The following is a 22119-nucleotide window of genomic DNA, read 5'->3' as shown; positions in this document are numbered from 1 at the left end:
AGTGCAGCCACATGTTGATTAGTGCCAGAAAAAGCTAAGATTAATCTGACATCTTTAAATCAAGATTACTTGTTTGAAAGTATGTGCATGAATCTGTATAACTGATGGTTTAAAGTCATAAATACTCCTAAACTGTTTTTATTAAGTGGCTCTTTAGATTACTGTTAAGACAATACCATGTTTCATGTATGTTCTAATATAATTTCTGATGTATGTGTTGCATGTTTTCACCTAATAGTTGTTCTACAAAGATCTGACTTTTCTTGGTGTTTTTGCACCAATATGACATATTGTTGTCATGCAGTAGTAGTAGTAGTAGAAGAACCCAATCTGGGTTAAATTACATTTCTGACATTTGCAGTGCACCAAATAAAAAGGCGTACTCAGTTTTTAAAGGGCAGTGAGGTCCTTTTGAAGGTGGATTTTAGAAAGACTACACACTGTCCTATTTCCCATGACGTTGCAGTAAAAGGAATGAATCAACCAACTTTTTAAATTATTCTCAAAAACTATAGAATCTCTCATCTCAGCCCCTTGAGTAGCTGATGTCTTTCCAGTTTAGGCATGAGGAAACAGCAGCGCTACAGCTCAGCATATTGTTGGACCACATGAAGGCATTATTATGCTGTATGCCTCCGTTGTTGTTTGACTGAGACATATTTCCAGACGGCTGCCTGGACTGTGGCAGGAGATGAGGGATACGCTACAAGGGAAGAGTCCTCGCTCTCGCTGCCAGCCCCAACCCTTTCATAATCGCCCAGGAATTATACACATCCCAGTTAAAGCACTGGTAGAGTGAGTTATGACTGCAGTGGTGTTTCCTGACAAGTCTGCCAAAAAGATGATTTAGATAGATCACACGTCTGGGGTCTGAGGGTTCCTCGGACACTGTTTAAACACAAGTCTTTATTCTGAGGACAAGAGGAATGTGAAGGGCGCTGAGTGAAAAACCCCTCACCTAACAGTGACATTTCCAACACGGCAACCATGACAGCAGTGTTATTGGCCATCTCTGCTGAAGACTTGCAAATGTAAGCGATTACTAGAAAATACCTATTCTTCATTATTATTCAACGTAGCTCTCCAAGTAACAGATTTCAGTAACAGCTCCACAACAAAGCCTGTAGACTGCATTAACATCAACATTTTCACTTAAAAAAGAATTTTATTCAGTTTAATACATAGGGCGGTTTGTAGTGAAATATGTATACATTCAGCTTTACAATTCATACAGGAATTATCCCACCAAATTCCAAAAAATACACACAATTTACAAAGTATACATGTTCCAAACATATTTTTGAACACAAAAAAGACAGCTATACCAGTTTGATAAGTAAAAGCATTCTTCCTTTTTGTACCATTAAATTCAAATGGTAAACCTGTATGTAATGCTTTATTTTCAGCTAAATATAAGTTAAGGTGTTTATAGCAAATAGTCTCTGAAGGTCTTTCACTGGACAAACAAACACAAAGAATGGCACGCAGAGTTTCCCATGCAATTAAAAAAAAAAAAAAAACATTAAAAAAAAATAAAATTCCCATCTATCATAACACATTGGTAGCATCCATGTCATTTTCATCACCCCTGTTAAAAGATCACACACCAGCATTCGAATACTACAAACATGGTCAGAGATCAAGGGTACAGTACATTTATAACTGCTTCTCAGATACAAACACAGAGATAGGAGTACTGTGAAATCCATTAGCAATGTGGAGCACACAGCCTTTTCTTTGATTTTCCAAATTTAGTGGAAACACCCTTATGACTCACTGCCCTGTTTAATATTGAACACTTTTCCTTTGTCTCTGTCCAGTCAAAGGGATCTATATGAAAGACTGCAGCAGTACTAGTGATATTACTGATATTATCTGTCTGAGTGGGGGAGTGCCAGTAGGTCGCACTCCATTAAAGCAACTCGTTACAAAAAAGGCGTGCAATTTTAAGAGGCTCCCTCTTCTTCGGCACCCAGTGGAAAGCTCACTGGTGCCAATCTCTTGGATTTATGCACTCTTCAAAACACACTAAAGGTTTGAAGTCAAAGTCAATAAAAGTAGTAAAATCTCATTCCAAACACTTGGTAACTCTATTATATTCTGAACAAACGAGGCAGTTGTATGGACAACATAGACACGTGATCCAAGCCTTTAACTGAGAGTGTTGAGAGGGAGTATAAGATGGCTTGGCTTGATAAGCTTCTCTATAAGCAGCATACAGTTCATAGGTGCTGTGCTACGGGGGAGGGGGGGAGGGGGGGTAGGATCAAGCGCAAGACGGTGCGGAGGAAAGACAAACACTGGAAAAAAGTCAGCCCTGCATTGATACAGATGTGCTTGCTAAGGCAAGGTGCTCCGAGGACAAAAAGCATGCTGGAGACAAGAAAGAAACCTTGGTCAAAACTGTTTCCATTCTCATTATCATACTTCACAGATTTAGCCATATGTCTGACAAACTTTGGTTTACACTACTGGACTTCACTGCCTTGTTAAAATTAAATTGCAGAGTATAAACTGAGAAATGGTTATTACTTTGACCAAGGTCCTGAAACTGCACAAAACTGTAACTCAAAACAAAACATAAACAGAAAGAGAGAGAGAGAGAAACTCACTCAAATGTCATTAAGAGGCAGGCTGAGCTGCTTTTGCGTTTTAGCGCAGCGTTGTTTTTAGAAAGTGTGCAAAAAGTAGTGTCTGTGTGAACACAGGTAGAGGGTGTGGACGGTCAACCCGTACAGCTCAGCGGAGGGGAGACAGCCAGACCTCCACTGCCTTCATGTCTGAAGACGGAGGCTGTTCTTTCAAGTGTGTGTGTGTGTGTGTGTGTGTGTGTATATGCTTGTGTTTGAGTGTGTGATACTGTGTGTGGTATTCACACATGTATGTTTGATCATGTGTGTATATATGCACGTGTGTCGTCTAGACCAGAGAGCAGTAGCCACCGCAGGATCCGCCTCCCGCGTCTTCGTCGGTGAGCTGCACTCCTCTGCCGTGGTTCTCACTCTGCCATAATCCCGGAGTCTGGATGATCTTCTCTACCAGCTCCTCAAATGCACACTGAACCCCGTCCCTGGTCTTAGCACTCGCCTCTGGGAGGACAGAGTTAAGAGGAACAGAAGTAGAGAGCAGAGGAGTGAAGGAACAGTGACACACGGAGAAATAAAACGAAGTGCAGAAAGAGTAAGAGGAGGGTGACAAGAGAAAAAGGACAAAAAAAAAATGAGGAGAAAGGAAGATGAGATACAGCTACAACAACTGTTAATGTCTGCACCTTGATGTCATCATCTATTGGGCTCCCAGACTGGAGCGGCAAGTGGTGGAAAATGTCTCAACAATAACTGTCAAGTCCAGACATTAATAGTAGACCTTCGCAGGTTATTAGGGGATATAGGCAATACCCACTCCACAACTTGAAAAGATCCAGAAACATTATAATAGTAATAATCGAAGGATAAAGAAATAAATCTAATTTAGAAAGCCAAATCAGAGTTAATAATATTTGGAACTGCCCTGGAAATGTTTCCATTTCAACAAACAGAACATTTTTCAGTATTTAATGAAGATAAAAACTGGGTGTTTAACTTGAAGTCACTTCAACTGCTTAAAGTAGTTTTACTTTACTGAAAAATAAAAGTACAGGGGAAAAACAAGAGCGCATGGAAGATGATACATGAAGCCTGTTTTATAAATAGTACTATGCAAGCATTCCTCGGCAAGTATGAGAGTTATTTCAAAAGCTGTTTCCCCTGTGTAATAGTCTGCTGTAACTCATGCCCAGCAGGTCTTTGAGAGTAGGGAATCCTCCTGACTTACCTATAAAAAGCATGGAATGTTTTCTTGCAAACTTCAGCCCTTCGGCCCGGTCTAGTTCGTGGTTTTCCTAAAACAAAGGAGAGGTAATGGCTTATTTGAGGTCTGCCGGGCGGAGCTGTCAGCTACTGTGGTCATCACAGGGCGGAGAGGAAAAGTGATTTTCACAGACAAAGAACAGGACACAATAAATTCATAATGCTCTACTTAGTGGGTATTTTTATCTAGGGGTGTGTGTCACGGATGAACTCACGACATGATACTATCACATTATTCTTCCCATAATAATGTTAGATGACAACAAAGGCCATTCTGTGATACACAATATATCACAGATTAATAGAAGAAATAATCTAAGATATATCACAGTATCTGTAACTGAAGACGGAAAAAACTATTTCAAAGAGCAGGAAATAGTCAGATAATGTGCAATGTTTATTAACAGTATATTACTGTTTCACAGAAAAGAAATGTGGCCTCAGTTTGTGCCTCTCACAGAGCTGCTGGTAGATTAGCAAGTCTGATGAGAGACAACAGAGAGGTGACAAGTAGGCTAAATGTAAGATGATAAACAGCCACCCACCCACACACACCCACACACACACCCACACACACACCAGAGAGCCTGACGTAGAGCCGCTAGCTCAGCTACAACAAAAGTACCACACAGAAACTTTCACAAAGGACCATGAACGTGCTGATATTTTATATTTGGCACCAGAGTATCAATAACATATCGCAAGTGGAAATATCACGATATGTTGCAATATCAATTTTTTGTCCCACCCCTATTTTTATCCAACAGTGACTGATTCTGGTATCCTGATAAAGGACGAGATGCCAAAAATATGGAAGTGGGTCAAGTGGCTGTGAGTTGACTATTTAAAAGATACTTATTGTATGTGTTTTGTTAAATGCGAATCAAGATACAGAAAAACTGTTTTTAACATAACATGTTTTTATTCGATTCAACCTTAAATGATTGCTGGATGACTGGGAATGTCTTTGCTCATAAGAACTCAAGCCAAGGCCAGAAATACTACACTTTACATTAAGTTGTCCCATGAGTGTGACAAACTGAATTGAAAAATTTTAATGTTTTGCTGATCTCTAATCAAACAGCCTTGTTTACCTGAGCGCCAAACGTTTTATACACAACCGCGAACCCGCTCACCTTATCGATTTTGTTTCCGACGAGCATTTTCACGATGTCGTTCCTTGTGCAGTACGTTTCCAGTTCATTGAGCCAGTTGTCCAGCTTGGTAAAGGTTTCTCGTCGTGTGACATCATACACTGCGGTAAACCGAATGAACAAAACAGACACATACACACGGACACAGACACATGTTTACATGAGTACTTGACCAACCTGTAAGTCAAAAGTAAGACCGGGGGCATTGCTTTTGACCTCTGAATACAGCAATGTGTTCATATTGAAAAATGGTAATTATATCAGCATAATCGTGGTAGCATCTTGCATTGATAATAACATGAAACCATATTCCCCCATGATTGAGTTACTTTAACAAAGAAAAACCAAACAAAACAAATTAAGTTAAAATTTAAAAAAATAAAATATCAAGTAATAACACATGAAAACAAAGGGATTGAAGTCAGACAGAATCACACTGGACACTCATAATCCCAGTGCTACAGCAAGGCGCCTTCTGTTTCTATATATCATTAGAGTGGTCAAAAACCATGGGCTGAAGAGGAAGTCTGTTTAAGAGTTTTAACTTAGTTCCTGTGTGTGTGTGTGCGCATATACATGCTGTACATGCATGTCCATATGAGGAGTCTGACTTAAGGGTATAAACTGACTTCCAGGGAAAGAGGCCAGAGTGTGTGTGTGTGTGTGTGTGCGCGTGTGTGTGGGTCACAGGATGAAAAGCCATCACTCCCTTTACAACCAGGGGCCTGACTCTGAAGTGGAGATGGCACACACACACACACACACACAAAGACACAGGTGCTCGAGCAATGATGGCGCCAACAGCTTGGCTTACCGAGGATGACTCCCTGGGCACCGCGGTAGTAACTAGGCGTCAGGGTTCGGAAACGCTCCTGTCCTGCAGTGTCCTGCAAAACAAAACCAGCTCAGCACTACTGGACACGCTCAGAGGAAAAACTAGTGGCTCAATCTGGAAAACCAGGGCAGACTGACATAAACAACAAGAGCGACTCTTCTGTTTCTCAAGGCGTGTTTAGGCGGAAATGGTGTTACATTAGCGCCATCTTCTGGGGACTTGAGAGAACTGTGAGGCTGTTGGAGGAGTTTGATCTGCTCTGGCTAACAGACAAGAGCCACATGTTGTGTTGAAATGAGTGTTACTGAAATATTGCAATCATTACTGAGTCTGTTACTTACCCATATTGCCAGCTTTGCCTTGTTACCGTCCACAGTAATGGTCTTCACTTTGAAGTCAACACCTAGACAATGAAAAACCAGTCGATCAATCCATCTGTCATGATTACCTCATTCTGCTTCAGTCGCAATATGATGAGTCCTACAGGTTTCACCAATTACTGCCAAGAATACTATATTATGGCGACAGACTATAATTATTGATGATGAATTGTCAAAACATACATACCACGCAATGTCCCTGAACTTCTGCTAACCCCAGCTATCCAGACTGGCATTATGCCCATCCTATGTCCTGTATTTAAATTATGGTGTGATTGTATATTCATATCCACCACAAAAAGGTTGGTTTAGTGCCCTAAACTGAAACCAATATTCTTTATGAAAAAAGAAAAAAATATATATAAATCCACCACCTGTGAAATGGCTCAGAAAGCCATTATTCACCCTTAAAAACCCCTGCCAAATCCCAAAGGACCAGACATTTACATCAAAATAACAATACTGTCCCCCTTGCCCTCAACAAGTAAATCTCCTCTATTGCCTTTGTGCAGTGTCTTGGTGTGCAGGGCGTGCAGTGACTGGATGACATATCTGCTTGAGTTTTAGCGTATACTGACAGATTTACCAGGGAAACGTACACTTGTGATGGGGTTGTTTTTACATCTGGGACTGAGGTAGGGAGTTCAGTTCAGAGCAAAAACAGAGGAGAAGAAAAGGGACATGAAGACAGACAAGACAGAGTGAGGATATATGACATACACTGCGTGTGCCGCATACGCTTACACACAAATATACGGTCTGTTCACACAGTCAATCACAACAACTAGCTGCTCCTCCTCGAGTCAGGCCGGGTCGCTTAGATACTGTTGCTGGATACATGTGGAGACGAGTTTACACTAAACATTTCCCTGAACCCTGACCGGTATATCCTGCTTTAATTTACTAAAAATTCAGACAGACCTTTCCCAGAGAACATACGGTATCTGTTTGTAATATCCAACTGCAACAAGATGCCACTACCACTGGAAGTCAAGGCTGAGCTGATCTCTGCAGGCAAACTGGTTCATGGTGGACCTCAAAACAGCCATTCATCATAGGATATAAATACGCTGGGAACACCACAACATACTCTACTACATTCAAAACACTATGAGTTGCTGTATTGTCTCTTTTTTAATCTTTTAAAATGACTGTTCCCACAATTTACTGGCTGCTAAATTCATCTATTAAAAAGCGTCATGACAGGAGGGCTGCTCATCTGTAAACTCATTCAGACTATTATAACTACCTTCAGATCAATAATCTATAAGCTAATGTGATAATGTATGATAAACGATCTCAGTAACTGCTTCAGATGGTGAGGATGACAATGCTATGATTGAGAAAGAGTGACAATAGATTCAAAGTGATTTTGATTGGATCTAAGGGGATTTCAGTTAATAAGTGAGGCTTTATCCAAAGAAGACATCTGTTTGGCAAAAAAAATCCCGGCTGGCCAAGTAAAACAGTAGCGATCATTGCTTTGACCTTGAAAAAAAAAAAAAAAAAAGTATTTTTAAGGCTGCAACATTTCTTGGAATCTGTTCTTTTGGTTGTTTTAACAAAGGCAGCATTGTGAGCTATTAGCTCTTCAAAGAGTCACATTAGTTAGAATAGAAAATACATGTGGACCCATAAACAGGATTATGAATCTTGAGTTGTTAAGTGCACATTATCCCATTAGGGTAGTTACAGCACCAAGGACACCTCAAAATATAGCAGGTGTGTCCTTGATCTAATATAAATTTAAGGATCCACCAGAATCTGGAATAAACTCCACGTATAAAATTTGCCATTTCACCAAATAAGATGGATAGCCTGGTCTGTTCTAAAATTATTTTCACACTCCTCGTTGGTTTATAATAAATCAAATGGCTCTGTGGCTGTGAGGTCTGTGGTTGTGTGGTATCGTGGTGATTTTTACTTCCAGCTTGCAAAGTGCTCAAACCTCCTGTTAGCAGAAATTCTAACAGGCCAAATTTCTGCGTGGTGACCTCAACTTGACTTTGATTTCACTATTAAAAAAAAAATAGTTTGACGTTTAATTTCTGTTTTGAATTATTTGTAAGAAATACTGGGTGTGCAACGGACACATGAGGCCAACGTGGTGATTGAGCCAATTCTGGTGCTGGAGCAGATAACGAGGGTTCTGTCATTTTGTGGATTGTTGTTCAGTACAATGTACAGCGTCTGCCAGCAACCTCAACACTGACTACAGACTAGGGAGGAGAATTAAGTTCATAACAGTTTCGTGTCCACTTGACTGAATGTGGTAGTCATTGTTGTTGACAGTAGTCGTCTACAATTTCCAAAGTGTTCGGCTTTGTTGAAATATGTAATTCCTTATCAATTCCGTGTTTATATGAATTCGTACACAGGGGTAAACAACTGCAACTGCATACCTAATTATTCAGATTTCAGATCCTTGTTTGTACTAACCTCCTTCGGGTCTGAGTGAGTGTTTACTACCAGAAAAGTTTCATTTTGACTCTACTGATGACCGTCTCGCAGCCGCTGCCGCCGCCTTCTGATTCACAGCACATGTTGTACACTCAGCTTTATTTTTACTTCACTCTTTCATCAGCTGAGCTCGTATGTGTTACTCACCTATTGTTGCTGATTGTTCTGGGTCAAAGGTGTCGTCTGTGAATCTTAAGAGGAGGCTGTTGACAGGAAGAAGGAAATAATCAGATTGAGACATAATGAATCACTAACCAACACAGCAGAATGGCTTTTTTTTTTCAGTTATTTGATTCTACTTAGGGTGAGTGAGCTTTTGGTCTGGGATCAGGTTTCCATTTGCCTCGCTGACATAACCCATCCATCTAATCCTGTATCTCTATCTCTTTCTATTGATCATTTTGTCCTCCACATGCATTACTGGCACAAAGTTCAGATGACATTGTTAGATTGTGGTAAGGAGTACGGGGTTCAATTCTTAACTATGACTAATCAAGTGCAAATGCCTTAATCACAGTGCTGATGATGTGGATAAGCTCACTGCTTTCCCTTGACCAAAGCACAACTCTCTTATTTTTCCTCATCGGCCATCCGGAGGGATGCTGGAGCAATGAGTGTTTATTGTTTGAGGTCCATGCAGCTGATGAGCTACACTTGGAGACAGCCAAGTTAGAAATGTATTCTGTGTAGGTCATTTGTTCAGGTAAAATGAAACCTATTCCTTGCCAGGCAGATATCTGATGATTTGAGAACCTCTACAGATTGCAAGGAAACAAATTAAATATCTGTATGCTATTCAAAAATGAGGCTAATCCATGTACATGATGATAGCACTACTGGCTCAAGATGATTCAAATACTGACATTTGAAACTAATCATAGTCTGGGCTAGTTTATTGTATTAAGCAAAAGCCTATTTAATAATAATACAAAATTGCTTTCTGGAAACCCTTGGCCTCGATGGTGCACAAGCAGGAAGCGAACAGTACAGCTGGCCACAAGCTTGTCTGTTTTCTGGAAACATAAGTCATGTTATGATGTTGGCATAAGCTCATGTCTGTGTTCAGTCCATACGGACCTGCAATCACAGTAAGCAAACTACCAGCACTGCCAGAAAAAAAAAGACATGTCTACCCATCAACTAAAACAGGCACACACCCAAGATCTAAATTACAGTAGCATGTCAAATCAATAAAAACGCATAACGCCAAAAATACCAGAATTACAACTGCTACCTATACTGTGGAAACATTTTGTGCTGACATTAGCTGATGTAAAGAGCATGAATTAGTACAAACATTTGAGACTGGACTTTCCAACACCAGATAAATACAACCTTTTGGGCCTGAAAATCAGCTGATCCTAAATGTAGGATAGCCTCATATCCCTTTTACAGAACATTCAATCCCTTGTTGATCATGCTGAAGATGCCAGTCTTGTGATTACTATACACAAAGGCCTTTTACCTTTTTATGATTCATGTTATGGTTTGTTATTTGGAGAACCTGAGGCTTGGTCATCGGCCTGCACTTAAAGATGATTTTTTTTGGCCAGATAGTTCATTTGTAAGAAGGCTTGCCACAAAGCTTTGGGCAGCTCATTATCTGTGTACCGTGCTACGACTCTGGAAGACACGCTGTACTTGATACCATAGTTTTAAATGTGATGGTTGATGGCTCAGGCTGGCTATCAGGATTCTTTCATGCAGTCTGGACCACAGTCATGAAGGCCAGAAAACCTGACCAAGCTCATTGTTGGCAGTGGCACAAATTACAGACTGCCAGACGAATGTTGGTAAAAACATTACACTGGGTCTCTGCCTATTAGGTGCATTTGTGGTTGGTAACAAGCACCTCTGATTACCATATAATGGCAAAATCAACTGTAGAGAGCAAGACTCAGACATGAACTCTTAAATCAAGCTACTGCATGTGAACCACCTGGTCTTATAACGTTACAATGAATTTAAGGTTCAAGATTAGAAACTGGGAACGTTTTTTGAATTGCTGTTCAATTTTCTACAACAAAAACAGTGTTGCTACTAATCATGTCTTCACTTAACGCTAGATTTGCTTAAATGTAACGTTAGTTGTCTTAAATAGCTGTCCATGTCTCTGGTAGGAAAGCCACGATGTCTAGGCAGAAAACAGGTCTCTCGATTGCAACATCTTCAACCAACTCTGTCAGACGTGAACAAAGATGATGTCACATACAGCTAACCTCAGCTAGCTGAGGTTAGCTAGACAGCCAGCACACTTCAAGCCTTATATTAGCTTATGTAAGACAGACAGCGTGACCTGTTTCCTAATAACGAAGAGGGCAACCACAGCAGAGCCATCTTCGTTATTTTAAAACGCTGGTATAGTCTTAAAACGAAACAATATGTGATTAGCTGCTCGGCTAACAGTTAGCAGTCAGCCACGACATCAATTTCTTCACGATAACTTTAGCTTACCTGGACTTTCCAACACCACTTTCTCCTATTATCAATATTTTCAACGTCGTTAGTGTATCATCCTCCATTTTCCTCTTACAATGAGCTGTCTCACTCTAGATAATTAAAACAGACCGTATAAAACGACGTTTCTAAGTAACTTGCGCTCTTGTTTACAGCTTGCAGCAGAGATAGTTTGACAGCGTTTTGGGAAGAAGTCTCACTCCAACCTTTTCCGGTATGACGTTTTCTCCAACCATATCCGGAATGACGTGTTGGCACATCCGGTTGGAATTTGTACACGAATATCTAATTAATTTATTTTGATGATTATATAACAAAGCAATGGCAGACACGATTCGAACATAATAGAAATAATCTGTATCTGTGCATTGTATCGTATAAAAGTAAATGTGTGTGATATTCTGTGGAAATGTAGTCCTTCAATGCCTGTGGTTCTTATCCCTGCATTATTTATTTGCATTTTATTAATTTTCGAAAGTCATTTCCAATACATATTTTGTAATCACAGTTATTAAGTTATGTGATTTGTAGCAGATTGTTAACTACATTAAGTAAGTTAAATAATACCAAATAAAATATTTAGAGGTGCCCATTTTATTACTTTTCCAAATGATTTATTATCTTATGCATTATCCATACAAACTTTGATAAAAAAAAAACCAAACAAACAGAGAACACTCACTTATTTTACCCTTTTTAATTATTACTTTTGGCATGTTAGCCAAGATTTTCTCTTCAGATGAACAGAGCTCAACACTCAGTCCTCCTCTGTATGAGCAGCTATAAATAAACTGGATGTTATGCTCCATATGTTTAAGTACAAATAAACAGTGTATTGTGAACACAGCTATACACTGTATATGTGAGTCGTGTGTGTACACATTTGTATATTAAAATAACTGCTCCTCAGGTTCTTTAGAAATGATCTTAAAATACTGAAGCACGGCTTCAACCTTCAGATTTAATGTCAATACTCCTTCATGGCCCACTATAATGAAATAATTTAAGATCCACACCCTATTAAAGAAAACAACACAAAATCTTTCACAATGGGTTTATGTTTCAGTGATGTCAGAATGAAACACACAGTTTTTGTACTTTATTTAATAAATAACTCATAACAGCATCGGGAGAGAACATGGTATTGAAATAAAAGGCACTTTGAAAACAATACTGTAAAGGATTGTGTGTGGTACTTCAGAGGCATTTGGGTGTGAGAACATTTCGGAGGTGATTCATATGACGTCTGAACAAATTCTTTTGTTTGAGTCTTACGTACTAAAAAAAAAATGTAACAAACAAAACATCTCATATTGACTCACAAATGAGATCACTGAACAAGCTGACAGAAAACATAATGGCATATTTTTGGCGTGCTTGACGAGACACAGGAGAGGACCTGAGAATGAGTAATAAAGTCACTGTAGTTAGAAAATACAATATCTCATTAGTCAATTGCAACTGATATCATAACAAATCCTTTGATTGTTCAACATCGCTGTAATTTCATAATTTCAACAAGTGGTATACAGTCCCTTTGTGATAGCATATCAACAATACAAATAATGACAGTTGATATTTACCTTCATCTTGTGTATTAACTCCAAGATAAACAACAGTACTCAATAAGAGTGCAATAAAACCTTAACAATGGATGTTTCTAAGCTGCAGTTCAAAACTACATTTACAACTAGTCACCACTGCATAATCTATTGTGATTCAACATAGCTGTCCAATCTGAGTTGAAAGGTAAATATAATTCAGTACTTCCTATTGCAGTTGCTTTCTATATATACACACACTTTGACATAATGTGCTGCTATGGCTGACAATTTACATATTAAACTCAGGTCCTGTCTGGAACACACAGAAACACACAGGAAGTCAGTGCACAGAGAGACACGAGGAGAGAAAACAAGAGGCGAAAGACAAAAAACAGAAAGTGTCCGAGGAAGAGACAGAAGCTCAAGAATTCTTGGACATATATTGTACTGTATATCCATGGTTTCCACATTGTGTTGTAAAAAAAAAAAAAAAAAAAAAAAAGCTAAATCCTCTGCCCATACCAGTCCTGTGGCAGGAAAACAAACTCCTTCAACTTCTGCAAATATGCAACTTAAAAGTATATACACATATTGTATACTGTACATCTAAAATACAACAAAAGCATATAAATCATATGTGTTAGTAAAAATACAGATGCAGTGGCAGAATGGTACATTATAATGACAAAGCGACAAGAGGAAATGACATAAATGCCACAATGAGTTCCCCTCAGAACCCAAACCTACGGTACATACTGCAGATGTCAAACACTTGATAGCAGAGTTCATTCGAAAACTACGGTGCCATCATTTGCCTTCATATTTGGGATTGACCACAGTCGTGACGGCGCTTTTGTAGATGGGATTTTCACCCTGGAAAGAAAAGATTGAAGTCATGTTATTATTACTCAGTGAAGCAATATGGAACAGTTTTGTTAGTGTTTTATGATATGTTCAAATCACACAGTAAAAACTGGGTTACCTTTACACACAAGAATACAATATTTAACTCTGAATGTTTCATCATCATTCACTGTGCATGTCATCAATTTAGATCCCACTCAACACACCATCACAACATGCCTTCATAATAACATAAAAATATCAGGGGGTACAAATAAGACCTCACATTTAATCAAATAATATACTTACCAGAAAAGGTTTTTGTATTTGTTGCCTGAAGACACTTTTTATCCTTCAAAATCAAACTGTTTTATAACTTACAGCTGTTTGTTTATCACAGCACACTCATGCAGTCGTTTCCTAACTCTGAAAGCAATACTACTTTTCTTATGGTTCCACTTGTCCATTTAAGTTTTCTTTGAGGTTTTGAAAAACAGGTGATTCTTTTTTTTTAAAAAAGGTTGAAAGTAAAACTGAGCAAAAGCAGGAGGTGCACGTACATAGACAGTCCATGCAGGAAAACAGTGGAAAGGAAAAGAAATACAAACTTAAAGGGCAGCGGCTTTATGTCCATAGTTTGGGTTCTGGAACTGATTGATAGGACTCTTGTATATGGGGTTTTCTTGCTACAGGTAGAAAATGAGGACAGAATAGAGTTCAACAGGGAAGAAAGTAACAGTAGCACAGAAAAAAGAATAACAAGGCAGCGGGAGTGATGACAAAAAGGCAATAGGAGAAACACAGGATAAGAGATAGAAGAATTAAAACATAAAAGATGTCCATAACACCATAGGGCTCCCATTAAATAAAGTTCTGTTTAGCTATTTTCACAAGGCTCTTTATTGCAGGTACTGTCAACCTTAACTCTAAAGTTCTGCTGTTGGTTGAACAATATCCTGACCTGCATTAGTTTTTTTATGCAGAAGTTTGAAGAGAACCTACATAAATCTTCCCAAAAGCTTCCTGCCACAGCAGATCAACACTGTCACAACTCTACACTCATATCATACAAAATACTATAAAAAATATTATAGAAAACCATCAACAGAAACCAGTGATGCAGCTTATATTCTTATTAAGCTACTCTGCTCACAGACATACTGAAATTTCTGTTCTCATTTCAGTGTAGGTTTACTGTAAGTCTTCACTGTGCAGCTGTGATATGTAGGGAAAAATGAAGGAGCGTGATTGTGACATCCCTCCAGTTGATGAGCTCTAGCACCTTCTCACAAGAAATGTTAAAAACAGTCAATTCAAACAAAAGCTGTGGTTTTGGGATTTCCTGTGCCCATTCACACTGTTGCAGACATTTTTTACTTTGTTGCTACCTTGTTGTTGAAGGTGCTATACCAGTAAACTTGCCTTGCCTACTTTTTATTGTTGTGTGATCACTGATCACAAGATGTGAATGAAGTAATTTACTAAACCATATTATTTAGTTAACACTGTGGACCAGGATGGTGGGACTGCATCCATAAGAGAGGGTAGGAAGGAGCTTATGCAGTGTCTTTGCCTTCTTGTTACTGTTGTCAGAAAACCCAGGTCAATCAGATTTCCACAAACAGTCTCTAATTTTTCAAAATTACAGGGATCTGGAGCCATAGGCGGCCCTGCCCATGGTAATAAGAAAGACCCCAACATACTGAGCTGCCACAGTGCTGATCAGGGACATATGCATCATCAAACCCACATATACTGTGGGTATGACATAATCCTACCACTAGGTGGAGGCAGATCCCTGCACATGAAGTTATGCTGAACCCCAGTCTTCTGTCATATTGATGTTGGCTGATGATTCTGCAGAGGGGAGGAAGCAGGGAGGGGAGGAGCTGTGGCCACTCCCCGGAAAAAGGTCTGGCTACGCTGAGAGTGCATAACATTCCCAAAAAAGTCCACACAGCCTCCGACATTTTTCCTTTTATTTTGAGCGTCATTCAAAAGCAACACATTGGATCTGTTTCTGCAGCTGTGAGACTGTTGAGAATGGGACTGAGGTACTTCATAATGATATCAACAGGTCTGAAAATCTCATCTGCTGCCTAGAACAACAAATGATCTTCACAAGTTAATTCCGTAACAGTGACTAGCTTTGCAGAGCAGCCAAACAACACCTGTTTTCTACATTTAAGTTACTCAACAATGGGGGAACTCAAACATTTGCCAAAAATCAAAAAATATTATCCTGCTCATATTTCACAGAGCCCGGTACACTTCCAGACACTCACCGTATCCCATTTGGCGTTCATCTTCTCCTTCTCGAACTTGGCAAACTCTCTTCTATCGTGGATGATCATCAACAGCTTCCAGATGAGCAGCAGGGCTAAGCCAATCAGGACGATGCCGGCGACCACGCCTGCCACAATGGGGATGATGTCAGGACCAGCGGGGCAGTCTGAAACACAGCAGGGTGCAGTGGAGTGTTTAGGCAGCTTAAAATAACAGTGCAAAAATAACAAGACTATGGCGAAAACATACCATCACACGGCTGTATGTGAATAAACAAATAACCTATTTTCGCAACCCAACCACCACCACCCCTGTAATTAGCTTCCTCTGTAACAAAAACCTTCCACACCCTGCCTCATGTTAGGCCAGTTTCCTCCTTACCCAGAGTGTCGACCACATGGACCTCCTTCTCTGTGTTGTTGTTGACAGCATACGTGTAGTAGAACCAGCAGTCGTTAGCGTCTCTCTCCTTACAGTGCATCACAGGGTAGGAGGCATCGTTGGGCTGAGGCAGCTTGTCTCTGTCTTTCACTTTAATCAGTTTGAAGTAGCTACAGTCACGTTCACATGTGTCCTTCTTCTCGCCGGTGCCGAACGCCCGACACTGGACACACTCTCTGGAGGGAGCGGAGTGTTGCCGTTAGTGATGAGCAGCGAGGTTGGTTTTTGCCATATAAAAAAGACTTACCTTTAGTTGTGTGTAAGCATGCAAAGAGTTTTGGCTTTATTTGTCCAGGTTTTGAGATATTGGTCTCTGAGATTTTTGGAATTATATATGTGCCAAAGCAAAGCACTGAAGAATGACTTCAGTGTGTTTCATTGCTTCTGGCCTTGTTACACCGGATAATCCACAGAACACGCTGTCAAAAGTTTTCATAAGGACAAGATCTTTGAGAGAAAGTAGTTGAAAATGTTCACAATGTGGACTGTAGATTATCCAAAGTAATAAAAACATGCAAAAAATGCATTTTTTCAGTGCCGTGAGCATCATGAACAAAATTCCATTTACCTCCATTTTACCTCAGGGAGATACATTAAAACTTAGGCAAATAAAAACCAAACCATCTGCATGGCTGGATACCAATGGAAGTATATTTTATATCACTGTATATTATGGGACTTCTTGGTCTCTTCCAGTATTGCACTTTTTAAAATTTGCCTTTGTATAGTTTCTTCCTATCAATACAAAACAATGAAAGCAGAGTATCATCTGGTTCCTTAAAGTGTTGAAGGATAGTTTCTGATTTTTTCAAGTCTGTCCTAGTTCAATGCTCAGATGCCATAAGTAGGTTGAATGAGTAACTGGTCTCTGTGGGGGGTGGAATCCACAGTCCTTGTTCTGTGTGAAAACACATTCTTAAATTCAGCCAAAGCTAATGTGAGGCTTTAGCAGTCGTCTTGATTTAGCTAAATCGAGTTGGTATCTATGACCTGGCAATGGTTTATTGCTGGTATTGTGACTCGGCAACAAACCTAAATGCGACTGCTGGGAAGTATCCCTCCACTGAGCCTCAGCAAGGAAACAGTTCAGAGAAAAACAATGAGGGAATTTTGCACTAAACAGACCTTAACTTTGGAAAATATGCACTTAATTTAGCTGAACTCAGACTCCTGCTTATTAGTTTCACATGAGCTTTGGAATGTATTTTTGCATCAAAAAAGGACTGCAAATTTTGTGCCCCATTTCTTAGAGTCTAGTATCTACAGCAACCAATAACTCTTCAAGGTATATACACTATAGCATGTGAGTATTGTATGTATAACATACAACATTCGAAAATACGCCTAAAATCCACATGTATATGACAAACTTAAAGTTCATTGACAGGTCTTCATGTTGGACTTACTTGTGTTCAGTACACACTCCTGGACAGGTAGGGCAGGTTTCACAGGTGGGACCCTGGAATTTGGGGTCAGTGCACTTACAAGTGCCACACTCACACGTCCCTCTGCCATTACAGATCTGCTTGTTGCCAGCCAGACATGTGCTGGTGTCCAGAGAACAGTCACAAGCACTGCCGGTCCACATGGGGTCACAAACACACACCCTGCACTCACAGCGTCCATGTCCTAAAAAAAAAAAAGACAAGTGATGAGGTTTTTCTCTTCCTAAACATCATCCTATATTCTTAGAGGAGATTTTCCAAATAGCTTTTTATTCTCTGTGGAGCTCACCTCCACACAGCTTGTTTCCAGAGCGGTCACAGTTGAAGTTGTCACACTCGCAGTACAGGCCGCTGTACCTCTCCTCGGGATTGTCTCTCTTCTTGCACTCACACGTGCCGCACACACAGTCTCCGTTGTTGCTGCAGATGTCGGTGCCGTTGTCTTTACGGCAGGTCCGGTCCATATCCTCCGTTGCTACGTCATTGCTGCTGCATTCACACTGTCTTCCCACACGTCCCTCATTACACCTGAGATAAAGGGAAAGGAAGGAGGGACGTGTGAGGTTGTGCTTCTAATCATTTCTGTGCCTTACTGGATATAAGACTTGAAATATGAATGTTTTTCTGTATATACAATAAAGCTTGTAGAAATGTTCATAGACTTACTTGCAGGCTCCACATTCATAGGTCCCGTTGCCAAAGTGGCAGAGGTCACTGTTCTCGATACCATCTTTGTGGCATTCACACTCACAGGTGAAGTTGAGAATAATCTCCACCTCCTCCGTAAATCCCAGCGGTTTTATCTTGATGGTCTCAGACTTGCCTTGCTTTGGACAGCCCTTAGATGTCACGCTGATGGTAAATGTGACCTAGTAGTGAAGGAATTAAGGAGAAAACCAGAGTCAGAGAGCGAAATATCTTTACACTTTGCCTTTTAGTTGCAAAGGTCAATCGACAGCGAGGTTTCCACACAGTATTAATGTTGAAACAAACTAGAATTAATGAGAGCTTGAGGGCAGATCAACACCAGAAATGTTTTTGTGCGCTACACATTGCGAAAGTGATAGATGGGAAATCTCCCTTAAAACACAGAGGGCATCATTTGTTTGCATCTAGTGATCTGGTCAGAGCTCTGCATTTTAATAACATGCTGGATGGTTTCTTTAAAAAGCTAGTGAGAAAGAAATATCTGGTTTAAGTGGCAAGTCTGATGATTGTTAAATCCTATATTGATGTAGTTTTGTGAGAGTGAATCTTTGCATATTGCAGCCATGGGATTGTACACAAATGTTAGACATCTGGTATTTATCTAGAGTCTGGGATATTCTGAAAGCACACAGCAAGAATTTTAATCATGCTAATGTTACTGATGTTTAGCAGGAGCAGACTTCCACGTTTCTATTACTACTTACTTATTTACTTATTTTATTTGATCACATTCTATTTTTATATTTTTTTGCTTATTTTCTATAATTATTTATTTCTCGCAGGAATCTAAACATGTGGTAAACGTTTTGCTTGTTATCTCACATACAAATTTACCTCTAAAAGGTACTTTTTTCTAGTTCCCAGCATTTCTAAATTCACAAATATCCATGAACTGTCTATACTATAATGACATCATGGCAATGCGTTTTCTGCCCAAAAGCTTTGTGCACATCTTCTATTGTTTGCAAATGGGAAATGCATTTATTGTTAAAGCCAAGGTCAAAGACAATAGTTGGGATCTGCAGGTTTTCAAAGTCAAATTTCAAACGTATGAAGACTATTGTAATTTTACATGGAGTTGAGTTTATGATCAATGCAAAAATGAAATAAGGAAACAAAATAGGAGAAATACGCTATTTATGATTTGACTTAAAGGTTTGAAACTGAAAAATGCCCAGTATAAAGTGTATCTGTGTCACTAAGACTATTCTTTTTTTAATACAAGAGCCTACGGACCCTGTTGTTTATTACTGTGAAACCATTCACTACCATTGCACTGAACTGACATAAAAGCATGCAATACTTTTAGGGGAAACATTTAATTTGACATTTTCAGCCTTTTAATGGCCTGAGGGTGCCTTGTGTGATTTAAAAACTGACAGGCTTTACCAAGAAACATTTTCTAACTCTCACCTCATCTCCAATGGAGATATTGGAGCACTTCCGTCCACTTTCACCTTCACTAACCACTCCGTTCTTACAGCGGGATGTGTAAGCAATGGTCACTCCCTCTGGAAGCTTGCTGTTCTCCAGAATAACCTCGGAGGAGAGAGACTGCCAAAAACCAGGAGATAACAACATGAATGTTGTTATTTCCTGCACTGGAATGTCATCTGGTAGCTTTGTTTTGACAGTGTACAATACACAAAGGCTTAGCTAAGTATTAAATGAGAAGACGTGTTTGGAGAAAGCTTCTGACTGTTCCAACTCAGTCAGAATGCTTTAATGTGGCCCATGTGAGCAAACGATAACTTAATCAAAGTTTTTTTAAAGAATGCTTGATATGGACAATCTCAAGAGTATACTTACATTGTAAGCATCTATAATAAGGTTGATAACATTGCTTGAGTTGGCAGACAGGGTGCCCACTGCAGATTTTGGTATCAGATTTTTCAGCTCCTGAGGAGAGAGAAGTTAAGGGCAAAGCATTTGTTAAAGTTCTGTTAATCTTGTGATCTCTGGAATCCCAATGAGCAAAAACATAGGATAAGGAATACTTCTCCATGAACTTTTAAAGACTGTTGTTCCAGCTGCAGCACACAAACGCATCACAGTAGAGTTACAAAGCCCCAAAATATGCAGTTTTAACCATTTCTTTCCAGATTTAGATGAACACAATGCTGATTTCAACCCTGAAATTATTAGGTTCTTATTGCTCTAAAGCAAACTGAATTTACTGTCAGGCTACGTAATGAAAAAAACTTTGATCAAACTCAGATGGAACTGGGTTGAAGGGGCCTGAGAAGCAACAGCATGGCAGAAGGAAATAATCAGAGCTTCAAGGGGATGCTGCCATTAACTTGCAGCAGATGTATCAACCCAGGTGGATACTTTTTTACGAACTGGGCATCTTCCAAACATACACATGCAAGAGAAAGGGATTTAAAAAGACAAGGTAAAAGAGGAGATAAGGGCTACAAGGATTATTTTTTATTACTGATTAATCTGTTGATTATATTCTCAATTAATCAATTAATACTTTGCTTCCCATGGCCAAATTTGACATATCAGTGATTAAATTGCTTGTTTTGTACAACCAGAGACAAAAATCTAAAGATAATCAGTTTACTATTTTAGAAGACTAAGAAAACCAGTTTTCTTTCTCACATCTGGGAAGCTGGAACCAATGAATATTTGGCATTTTTGTGTAAAAAAAAGACTTAAAAGATTAACTAGTTCATTTCCTTTTGGTAGACTAATTTACTCATTTCAGCCCTAAAAGAACTCACTTGGTAAACAGGTTGGAACTCCTCTGTGACTGCAAAGATGGTCTGAATGTTGTTGTCGCTCAGCTTCTGAACCAGGTGAGCAATGGAGGGATAGTCCTTAAAAATAAGACAGAGGAGAAAAATCAGATTTACAAAGTAAAATCACAAGTCAACATAAGAAGAGACGCCAGCTAAAGGAGACAATCCATCTAGAAATCTTTCAAAGCAGGTTGAACTATACTGAGCTACTTACATAGTAGTGGCTCATGGTGTACACATTGTTCTCCAAGTGACATTTTCCATCATTGGGCAGTACGATGCCACCCAGTTTACCATCTCCAGCAAAGTGGAAACCAGCATCAGTGGAGAACACCAGCAGGCGAGTCACATTCCTCCAACCAATCTGCTCCTGAGAGATAAGAAATAAATAATCAAATCAGTAAAAATAGTCTGCTACCAGCTATAAATGCCCTCCATAAAAACCTAAGGGGGTATCTGAGCAGCTCAGCATGTGACACATCCTCTTTTGATTATCCCTGCATCCAAAAATTTCCTTGTAAACACCAGGGACTCATAAAATACCTTTTCACACATCTCCACATAAACACATTTATTGGCGCTGGATCCCTCTAAGCAAGTGCCATAATTGTAGGAAAATAACTTCAAATTGTGAACCTGAGTGTGATTATTTCCCTCCGGATCACTGAATAGTAACAGTGGGTTTCTTTTTTTACTGCTTACCCCACACACAGCCACTTGCATGATGGCATCGAAGCCCCCCTCAGGAGAGTCCAGGTTTCCAGAGATGTGCTGCTGACCCACCAGGGTGTTGAATTTCGTGCCGTTGCTTGTCAGCTTCAGGACGTTCTTGTAGCTGAACGGGCTGGTGCAGTTCTGGTCGCCCGTGCACGGGTTCAACAGCTTGGCTGGGGTGGTGCTGATGTATGGCATGACTGTCTTCTCCACAAAGGAGCCAAAGCCTTTGGAAAACAAAAACAAGGAAAAACAGT

The 22119-nt window shown here is 39.7% G+C and overlaps 2 protein-coding genes across 4 annotated transcripts in view; both read right to left on the bottom strand.

Moving 5' to 3' along the window:
* Window positions 1-1145: 1145 nt before the first annotated feature.
* rab18a (RAB18A, member RAS oncogene family) lies at window positions 1146-11357 on the bottom strand. Its single transcript, XM_067577883.1, has 7 exons — window positions 11132-11357; window positions 8825-8880; window positions 6179-6240; window positions 5817-5889; window positions 4985-5103; window positions 3814-3880; window positions 1146-3089 (listed from the first exon to the last, which is right to left on the bottom strand). The coding sequence occupies exons 1-7, from the start codon at window positions 11197-11199 to the stop codon at window positions 2920-2922; spliced, it is 615 nt and encodes a 204-aa protein (XP_067433984.1). The 5' UTR covers window positions 11200-11357; the 3' UTR covers window positions 1146-2919.
* An 817-nt stretch (window positions 11358-12174) lies between these two features.
* itgb1a (integrin, beta 1a) overlaps window positions 12175-22119 on the bottom strand; it is a 29952-nt gene continuing 20007 nt past the window's right edge. The window contains exons 6-17 of one of the 3 annotated variants that reach the window (XM_067577428.1): window positions 21851-22089; window positions 21363-21518; window positions 21131-21226; window positions 20211-20300; window positions 19815-19955; window positions 18360-18562; window positions 17983-18221; window positions 17655-17877; window positions 16189-16424; window positions 15807-15973; window positions 14130-14207; window positions 12175-13551 (exon numbers count right to left, since the gene is read on the bottom strand). In XM_067577428.1, the coding sequence (XP_067433529.1) occupies window positions 14130-14207; window positions 15807-15973; window positions 16189-16424; window positions 17655-17877; window positions 17983-18221; window positions 18360-18562; window positions 19815-19955; window positions 20211-20300; window positions 21131-21226; window positions 21363-21518; window positions 21851-22089 (1868 nt within the window). In that variant the 3' untranslated portion in view covers window positions 12175-13551. Of the gene's footprint in view, window positions 13552-14129; window positions 14208-15806; window positions 15974-16188; window positions 16425-17650; window positions 17878-17982; window positions 18222-18359; window positions 18563-19814; window positions 19956-20210; window positions 20301-21130; window positions 21227-21362; window positions 21519-21850; window positions 22090-22119 lie in introns of those variants that run through there. The other 2 variants (XM_067577429.1, XM_067577430.1) reach the window with 2 other exon arrangements.

This window comes from Thunnus thynnus, chromosome 21 (assembly GCF_963924715.1).
Source record: "Thunnus thynnus chromosome 21, fThuThy2.1, whole genome shotgun sequence".
In the NCBI taxonomy this organism is placed as follows: Eukaryota; Metazoa; Chordata; class Actinopteri; order Scombriformes; family Scombridae; genus Thunnus; species Thunnus thynnus.
The sequence above is the reverse complement of the archived record's forward strand: the minus strand, read 5'-3'. Positions and strand labels throughout refer to the sequence as shown.

Bases quoted from the DNA above. Each gene is read 5' to 3' on its own strand.
- rab18a (XM_067577883.1), bottom strand. From the start codon at position 11,199: ATGGAGGATGATACACTAACGACGTTGAAAATATTGATAATAGGAGAA. The intron at 5,890-6,178 runs GTAAGTAACAGA...TTTGTTTTGCAG, and splicing joins AGGCAAAGCTGGCAATATGG to GACACTGCAGGACAGGAGCG. The intron at 3,881-4,984 runs GTGAGCGGGTTC...CCTTTGTTTTAG, and splicing joins TCGGAAACAAAATCGATAAG to GAAAACCACGAACTAGACCG.